We start from the raw sequence: 9,413 nt of genomic DNA on the forward strand, positions 1-9,413 counted from the left end.
GAGACCATTTTCTGTGAGCGAGCCCGGGGGGGAAGAAGAGACGAGAAACCGTCGCAGGGACACACGGATATAAAGACTTGTCTTCTGCCTCCCCCCCTTCCCCCTTCCCTTTTCCTCCCCCTTGTAAATACTAAATCTGTGAAGGCAAGGATTTGACATCCATCCTAAGCGGCGGCTATGGGGTGTTTGGGCAACAGCAAAACGGAGGATCAGCGTATCGATGAGAAAGCGCAGCGAGAAGCCAACAAAAAAATAGAGAAGCAGTTGCAGAAAGAGAGGCTGGGTTATAAAGCGACCCCCCGCTTACTCCTGCTGGGTAAGGAGGAAGGGGGCTGAGGTGGGGGACTGGGAGAGGAGAAGAGGGGGTATCTGCGGAGAGGGGAGATCTGGTGCGCGCCTTAGGTATGAAAAATGTAGGCTGTTGTATCGAGCGCTATGCAAGACGTCCACAGATTGAAGCTCAGCGCCTGAGCCACATGGATGCAGGCATACAGAAACGCTGCCGGAGGTGGGAGATGCTGTCGCGTCCAAAAAACAACCAAAACCCACCCTGAGCCCCTAGCCTGAACCGTGTATCACAATGTTCTCCTTCTCCTTCCTTCTCTTTTAGGGGCTGGTGAGTCAGGAAAAAGCACTATTGTGAAACAAATGCGAATCCTACATGTCAATGGATTTAATTCAGAGTAAGAATTATTGATGCTTTGTGACTTATTTTTCATTAAATGTTGGAAACAGGTTAACACATGATAGTCTAGGAAATTTCTCCTCTCATCCCCTGTGTTTTGGTGGCTTGACACTGCATTCTGGGGGAGGGAGGGAGGTGAGAATAAGGAAATTACTGCTATTGTATATTTGCATTTTCTCCTTCTGGCCCCTATACTGTATTTTACACTGTTGCTACTGCAGCGCTTGACAGGCCCCTGTGTAGCAACAACATGGCGACTACTTTTTACATAGAAGCAAATAACCAAATATTGCATCTGTCCATAATACAAAAATACATGTCAAGTCATATTCAGAGTGACTAAAACAGTGGCTGCTGTTTTCCAGTATTGAGGTTAGCATAAAACTGAAACTAATTTTGCACATTTGCTAGAAATCATTCTGTTTTCTGAGGCTACAACATTTTCTCTCTGAAGAACACTTTGCCAGAAATTATTATTAATCCGTAGCATTTATCCTAAATGTCTGTTTGCCTTAACTACACATTGTTAATTTAGAGCATGTTTACAGCATGCTGTAGAAATGAAAGAATGACTTCCAGTTCCATCAGGGGAGGCTTTGCAGATGTGGCTATGCTTGTCTGATTTAAAAAAAAAATAGCAGGGATGAATGTGCATTGCTCTTCATACTATGCAAGTAAAGGCATAAAGGGAAAAATATCTTTGTCTTGCTGTTCTTTTAGTATGTTGTAATGATTGAAGAGCAGATAAACAAGCTATCAGTGAAAAAGAAAATTAAATGCAACTGACTGAACTGCTTTGGAAAAAAGAAATCAAAGTTAATATTTCTGTTTTAATGCAGAGAAAAGAAACAGAAAATACTGGATATTCGGAAAAATGTTAAAGATGCGATTGTGGTAAGAACACGCTTTATACTGTTATAAATGCTTGACTTTACTGGAAATGATAAGGATTGTGCTCTCCAAGATTGTGCTGAGAGGAATCTCATTTTGCTGATCAGATTGGATTATCTTCTATTGATCCTGTATCCTTGATTTATCCAGATTAATGTGTTTGTTTTTGTTTTATCCAATTCTAGACTATAGTTTCAGCTATGAGCACTTTAATACCCCCAGTTCCATTGGCCAACCCAGAAAACCAATTTCGAATGGACTACATCAAGAGTATAGCTCCTCTTTCTGACTTTGACTATACAAAGGTAAGAACAGAAACCAATGAATTTATTCTGCTTTGAAGGGAGAACGTGTTGCTTCACTTTGATTTACTGAATTGTTGGCTTGTTTCTGCTTTTTGGAAGATGGTCATGGGAAAAGCTTATGCCAGTATTGCTGCTGGGTTCTCTTTCTTACAAGACTGTGGTGGTTGCATCCGTTTTAGTGGTGCAAGGTTTTGTTGTTACTGATTTATTTGCTGCTGTTTGTAATGCTGTTTCTGCATTCAGTTATTATCTTGAACATTTCTGATACAAGTATGCATATTGATACATCAGATAAGACTTTGTCGAAAGCTGTTTTCCTGTGTGGCGTTAGATGCAGGATATCAATCTGAGGAGTTGCAGTCTACATACAGCAAACGATATAAAAGGAAATAGAAGGGCAGAGTAGCCCCAATGTTGTTTTCCACACTTACTGCACTTCAGAGTGGAAACTCACGGAAATGGTGGTCAAGTAAGGTGGTTTGCTTCCTTATGTATTTATTGTAGCTGGCATGAGCAGTGGTGTACTTGTATGTAAATATTGTCATCTTTTGATAGGGAATCATGAGGAAATTAAGAATTTTTGTAGAGAGGCTACTCTTTTGTAGACAAATGAGAGATCCCGTTTGGATTAACTTGCATGGGCATCTTATGTTTGATTATTTTTATCTTTTAATGTTGTTATTTATAGGAACATGCATAGAATGTTTTATGTATGTTATGCATGACATGAAAACAAGTGCATAGACATTCTGAATATTATAAGGAATTTTATTTTTGCAGTAGCACAATTTTTAATTTGCCTGAAAATGATACTGAGAGTAATTTGTTACTGATACAGTAAGGACTAAAAAAATCTTCATTCATTGGCTAACTGATTGCAAGTTGTTTATGCTATCAATATTACCAAAGAAGCCATTTACAATAGAGTGTCTTTAGGTTATTATAGCTTCAGGGTGGAAGGGAGAGAAGGGGAAGAGTTGCTTCTTTATTATATGACTCATATTCTCTCGTGTGTGGTTTTGCCTCTGGTAAACCTACCACTTTGAAGGTTCAAGATAAAGAAAAAGTATCAGACATCTTGTACAGTTAGAATTTAACACAGAATGCAGATGTTAAGAAAACGACTGCAAGGTACACCCATATATTGCATAATTGCTCAATTGGTGAATCTAAGTTTGTGGAAATTAGCAACTCTTTTTAGAAATGGAATGTGAGTTCGACATGCAGTATTTGTCTTATGCAGGTATTGCAGTTCTGAGGCATTTGTTGCTCATTTTATGTGGGGTTTTGTTTTTTTTTTTGCTTGAGTTTTGATCCTTATATCTTAGGGTAAAATAAATCGGGGCATGCATCCTTTGTAATTCTCTGTAGTACATCTGGCTTTTTATGTTTCTGGGACAAACGAAAACTAAAGTGGACTTTTCATAGGGCTAGTAGGTAACTTTTATTTGTATTTTATTGTTTACAGAATTTCTTCTTTTTCACAGAAGCTGACTGTATCTAGTCAAATTTGACTTGCTGGTGTTTTATAGAGGGGAGACCTTTTTTTCTTGGAGCAGAAAGGAATAGGACCCAGTGGATCGTGGGGGGGGAAATAAATAATTAATTTGAAATCTTGATTCAAAGTCCAACTTGGTTTAAAATTTTAAAAAAATCACTTTTTTAACTAAGTAGAATTTCTGAAAATACCATCACATTATTTGAAATATTGTCAAATAATAGTCCTAATTCCAAAAAAAAAAAAAAAAAAGTTGTTACGAGCTTAAAATGAAAAATCTAGCACTGGTTTAGAAGTAATTATGTTTTACGTATCACTTTCATTTCTCTTCTGTTTTCTTGTCTGCTCAATTCATAGGTTTACTATTTGTAAAATGTATCATCTGGGTAGATTTTCCTTTCTGGGTTTTTTTTTCCCCCACAAGAAGTTTTTGTTGGTTTAGAGTGTCATTTCTCCCCAACAAGATGTGTGAGCAACAGAGATTGGAAAAAAAAAAGTGCTATTGTGCTTCAGGGCTTGATTCTACTCCAGTTTAAGTCAATGATTACTTGAAGTAAAATTACATTTCCAGCTGAAACAATTTTTGACCCATTTAGTATTTTTGGACAAGGACAACTATAAAAATAAATATTTGGCTAGTAATCAGTTATGAATCCTTTGCTAAGCATTACTGATTCTTTAATTAATAGCTGATGTGTGGAATAAGGCCTTCTGAGCCAGAGAAACCAGTACAGTATTTAGCAGTAGACATTCAGGAACTTGCAGTTCTATCATCTGTATAGTTGTAAAGGAAAAAATACTGACCTAGACAGCGCTCAGGTGTTGCCTCTGGGGTAAGTTTTGGGACATTCTGAAACGTGATGAAGGTTCCTCTTCCTTTCAATGAGGGAAGAGGCAAATTTAGGGGGTTTAACAATATGGTAATGACCTGTTAAAGACATAGTCCTTAGAGTTGCAATATGAATTACAGATGTGGGGTTTTCTGGATGGTGTTGGCCATGCAATGTTTGTCATAGAAATCGATGCATTTCAAATACACTGCATGCAAAAAGTGGGAAAATGTGTGTACTGTATCATGAGTCTTTAAAGAGAGATCCCTGTTGAAATGCAAAAACTTCACTGGTGGCACAATATGGCCAACACTCAGAAGGCACTCATTTAAATATCTTTGTGACATATTGGATGTGCTTGGATAGGTATTCTTAAAGTGCATACAAATTAACTAATATGCATTTAATTGTGAAAATTGCCCTTTAAAATAAGTGGATTTGAAAATACTGGTTTCCTGTGGGTGAAGTCATACTCTTAATTCCAATTTATGGCTGAAGTTCCAAGAATTTGAATAAGGATAGGATTCACATTTAGACTTGATATGTATTTTGGGGGTTTGTTTGGCTGGTTATTTTAAATTGTGTAGAGCTCTACAAAATGTAAGGAGAACATCTTAGTAGTGATACAAATTTTAAAACAAATGGTTTCTCTGTACATTACAGCTTTCAACATTCCTTTAAGAGTCTGTGGAGTGTCCCCCCTAATAGTTTTACTTACTTTTAATTTATTTTTCTTTTAATTTGATTTAGTTATGCCACCTTGATGATTTATCTAGTTGACCTAAAACAAAATCAGATGTTTCTTGATTTTATTTTTTTATATAATTTTTATGTTGCCTTTCATTACCATTATTTTTATTAAAAGACACTACAATTTTACAAAAAAAAATCCTGGGTGACTGATGTGGTCTGATACTATAAATCCTAAGAATTAAGGCAAGAGTTTTTTACAAAATTAGTAGTTGTGAACAAGGCAAGTGTCCACACTAGTTTCTTTCTTGAAGTCATAAAAGGAATCAAGGTAAATTTTTTTATCTATCTGATGACTAGTTTAGGCATTATCTTAGCTCTGTATTCCAGGGTGGAATCAGCAGGGCTTTAAAACTGAAATGGAAGCGTACAGGCTATATCAGAAAGGATTTTTTTATTATTTTTGGCAAAGTGTTGATTGATACTTGCTAGAGTTAACAGGAATTGACCTGCGCCGGTTTTAATCCCTTATTGATGGGATTTATTTTGTCCCTTGTGAATCAGAGTGAACATATTAAGGGCATATTATGCTGGTAGCTGTGGAAAAACATAGTGTATTATGTAAGTGTGTGTTTACTCAAGTTCAGTTGTCTTTAGTAAAGTATTTGAATTTTGTGGGCACTACAGAGCTGCTCAGTTCATAATTCCTTTGCCCTTTCTCTTCCCCAAAAATGTAGTCAAATTAAATTGCTTTTCATAATATATATCCTGGATCAAACTCATCTGATCAGCTATGTGTAGATATGTAACAGGTAGTCAATTAGCTACCACCAAGCTGTATGTGTTTACTTCTACAAACCAGTTACCAGTGAACATGAATCATTTGCTGAAAAGAGAACATGTAAACACTTCACCCAGATTTTAGGGAGCAGGGAGAGTTTTCAGAAGTTTCATTTTCCTTTGCTAAGAATGTTTTAGAGAGGCAAAGTATTTTGTTGGACGTTCATAAAACAGTGAATTGTGCAAATGTAGTCCCTTGTGCTGATTTTAGAATGTAAGTTTTAAAAATAATTTTAAAACTATTTTATCAATCATCAGGCATGCTTTTCAAAGCAAAATGTTAATGTGGGCATTAACAGGGAAATTACTTTAATCTGGTCTATGGTTTGCTCTACATTTTCAGGTGTTGCATTTTGAGTTCTATTTGATTACTTCAATTTTCCTTCACATTTTCTTTTCTAGAATCAGGACTTTGTATTCATAATGTAAAGACATAGGAAAGAAAAAAAAAATGCTCAGAATTTGAAGTTACATAGATTTTCATTAGATATTTCAAATTTTTATTAGACCTGGTATTCAAAATAAAACTCATGCTAATGCCTGGTGATAGCTGGTTTTCAGTGTGCATCTCAATATTTGAAGTGGCTGGAAGTCTTGTTCTAAATATGGTTCATATATGTTTCAACTTGCTTGGGTTGTACAGGTAATGCTGTGACTTTAATATCCTATTTGACCATAAATTGTTTAAGTTTCCCTGTAATATGTACTTGATGTAGCCCAAAAGGAGTTACGAAATAGCATCATCTTACATTTTTCGATTTTCAAATAATTTGCAATATTTCCATGTTTCTCAGGAGTGTGAAAATATGCAATGTTGTACATGAAAATATCCTAAAATAGAGAGAATACCGTGAATATTGCCACTCAAATGACTTCACTTTGTTTTTTCTTTCTATCTAGATTTTACTATTTAGGGCCTATTTAAAGCCTTAAACAAAGCCTATTTAGGGCTTTGTTTACCATTTTGGATAGCATGAACAGCCACAAGTTTTTATAGTTGCTTGTGATAGCAATATTTAATGTTACTACAGTGTCAAGTCAACAGTAATTTTTTAAAGTCTAATTGATTTTTTAAAGTTAAGTCGTTTGTGTTTTTTGTAGTCTAACATGCACATTGGTATTTCTTAATTTGTTCTTATTTTCACAAATACAGAAAGGATGTGGAAGACCAGATAATGATTAAATTGTATAGGTCCGACAACATTATTACTACCCTGAATTAATAACACTTGAAAAACTAATGAAGAAGGCTGTCGGAGAAGGACAGCTGAAAATGCTGCATATGCTAATATAGTTGTAGGCAACTCTTTAGTCTTCACACAAAGGTTAAAATCGTCAAGAAAACTGATATTGAAATGTAGCAGATATTAGGGAGAAGTAGGGAGTAGGTAAGAGATGGAATTTCATTGCGATAGCACTCGTTTTCATGTCGTACACTATTAATTATCAGCAGATACTCAAGTTGAGCTCTTTTCATGTTAAGAGCAGATTCTGCTGATGCCCAGCGACACCTTTCCTTCCGTATGACATACCTGTTTGCAGACATTTGTAGTGTAAGCGCGTCTGGTTTTCATTAAATCAGCAAGCCGAGTTCCTAATGTTCTGATTAGTCAATATTAAAACAGAAAATTGTAAACATTTCATATATGAGATGAAGAATATACTTCAATATTACATATTATTTTGTTCTTATTCTCTCTAAGCATTAAGTTTGCTGTTGATGGATCAGTCAATCCAGTAGCGTTTTCAGAAATAACCAGTCATTATGTTAACTATGTAGTTTCAAAAATATAAAATTAGAAGTGGGATCATGCTGCAAACAAGTATAGGGCAATTTTGGGGTGGAAAAAAAAGAAAAGGAGAAAAAAAAAAGCCAGACCAACAAAAACCCTAAGCTGAGGAATGGAGAACAAAAGGGAAAAAAAAAGCCAAACCAACAAACTGCAAAACCTCAAAGCTTCTCAAATTGATAATATATACTGGAACTGTAAAAGTATAAAATTCTACCATAATTTTCTTTAATTCATTTATTTTAATTCTTTAATAAATACTCTGATTTTACTGAAAACACAAGCGGGCTTAAAATTGGAGTGGTTTGTGTAAAGTACAGCTCTTCTGTGAGGCTCAGGATTTCTTGCTTAAAATACACAGTCAGTGTTTGGGGGTGCTTGTTTTAGGATGAAGGAATTCCTTAAAGTAATAAAACACTACTCTTTTTAATAAAACTGTAACAGCATATTTCTTCCTCCCCTTGTTCCAAACCCACCAAACCACAGCTGCTAACAGTTTATGGTCATGATAAGTAAATACTTAAATTTGTGTCCCAGGAAAGGAGCTCAGGGGTCTACTTAGGCCCCCAACTATTAACAGTAGAAACACTGAGATTGGGAGCCGTGGGAAGTCCTGTGCATAATCATAAATGATCCACAAATACAAGATGTATTCATAATTAAAAAAAAAAAAAAAAGAAGCAGGTATTAAGGTCCTTGTTTGTTTCTAGGTCTTCCTATCTCAATGTTTTTAAGAACAGATTCGACTTTGAAATATACAGGAAAAGTTCATATTTCCCACATGTATTTGCCTGTTTAAGAATGTATTTTTCATAGCTTACAATGTAAAATAACAAATTTCAGCCACAACGACAATGATCTGAGAAAGTCTTACAATGCTGGTTATGACTCAATTGTGGTGTTACATTCAATACTACATCATCATAGTAACACCAAATTAAATGTTTGCTATCTTATATTGTGAATCTGTTTTCCCAGATAGTGGGGTGGTATTCACACTTTATCCAGCCTGCCTTACTTGTTATCATCACACAACAGAGAGACTTCCACTGTGAAACAGGAAAGATACTATCATTTATTATTACTGCTAACTAGAACTTAAATCACTCCTGTAGTCTCCAAAATTGTTGACATTTACTCATATTACTTAAAGTTTTGTACCTATGAATACAAATTAGTTGGAGGATTTTTGAAAGTCAAGCCGGTATCCAGTCAACTACTGTAAATAATATTAGATGTCACATTCTGTCTTTTTTTGGTACAATTTTAGCTGGAAACTTTATATACTTCTATTGTACTTTACAAGGATAAAAATATTTTTACATCTAAATTTGGATATTTGATTTGATGGCAATGGGAAGACTAATAACTTGAATTATCATTTTAAGTAGGAGTGACTGATTTTCCTCACGGAACCAAAAATGTATTAGGGAATCATTTATGAGCTTTAGAATATTCTTGTTCGTCAGGTATTTTTCAGTGTATACCCTAATTTTAAATTAAAGGGGGGCGGAAGCATTAGGTTAAAGCCTGTGCTATGAATATCGTTGTACTGTCCACAGGTCTGTGAAGCACACTGATTGATTTTAAGCTGCGGTTGCTGTGGGGGGCTGCTGTTTTTTATTCATTCACAACTCGTGGCTGCTGCTAGGGTATCTTCTGAAAGCGATTCTGTGACGTGCAGGTGGTAGCAGTCCTTCTCCATTCCAGATGCTAAGATTCAGAAAAACAGCTGGAGGAATAACGTTGGTTACTAGGGTGGTGCCTGAATAGTAGTACCTTGGCCAGAATAACAAACTGGTCCTGACTCCCAGTCTTCCTCCAAGGAAGAAATGGGAAAGAAATTCTTGTGATTTTTAGCACTTAGGCTGCATTGAATTCTGC

General features: G+C 35.6%; 1 protein-coding gene across 1 annotated transcript; it reads left to right on the top strand.

The window, feature by feature from the left end:
- Positions 1–101: 101 nt before the first annotated feature.
- On the top strand, positions 102–1,881 carry LOC104401947 (guanine nucleotide-binding protein G(olf) subunit alpha-like; the record flags this gene model as incomplete). Its single annotated transcript, XM_010009685.1, has 4 exons — positions 102–316; positions 611–683; positions 1,525–1,579; positions 1,762–1,881. Coding segments are annotated over exons 1-4 (387 nt in total), but the record flags the coding sequence as incomplete, so codon positions are not given.
- Positions 1,882–9,413: the final 7,532 nt, after the last annotated feature.

This window comes from Nestor notabilis, unplaced genomic scaffold (genome assembly GCF_000696875.1).
Source record: "Nestor notabilis isolate BGI_N333 unplaced genomic scaffold, ASM69687v1 scaffold32182, whole genome shotgun sequence".
NCBI classification, from domain to species: domain Eukaryota; kingdom Metazoa; phylum Chordata; class Aves; order Psittaciformes; family Psittacidae; genus Nestor; species Nestor notabilis.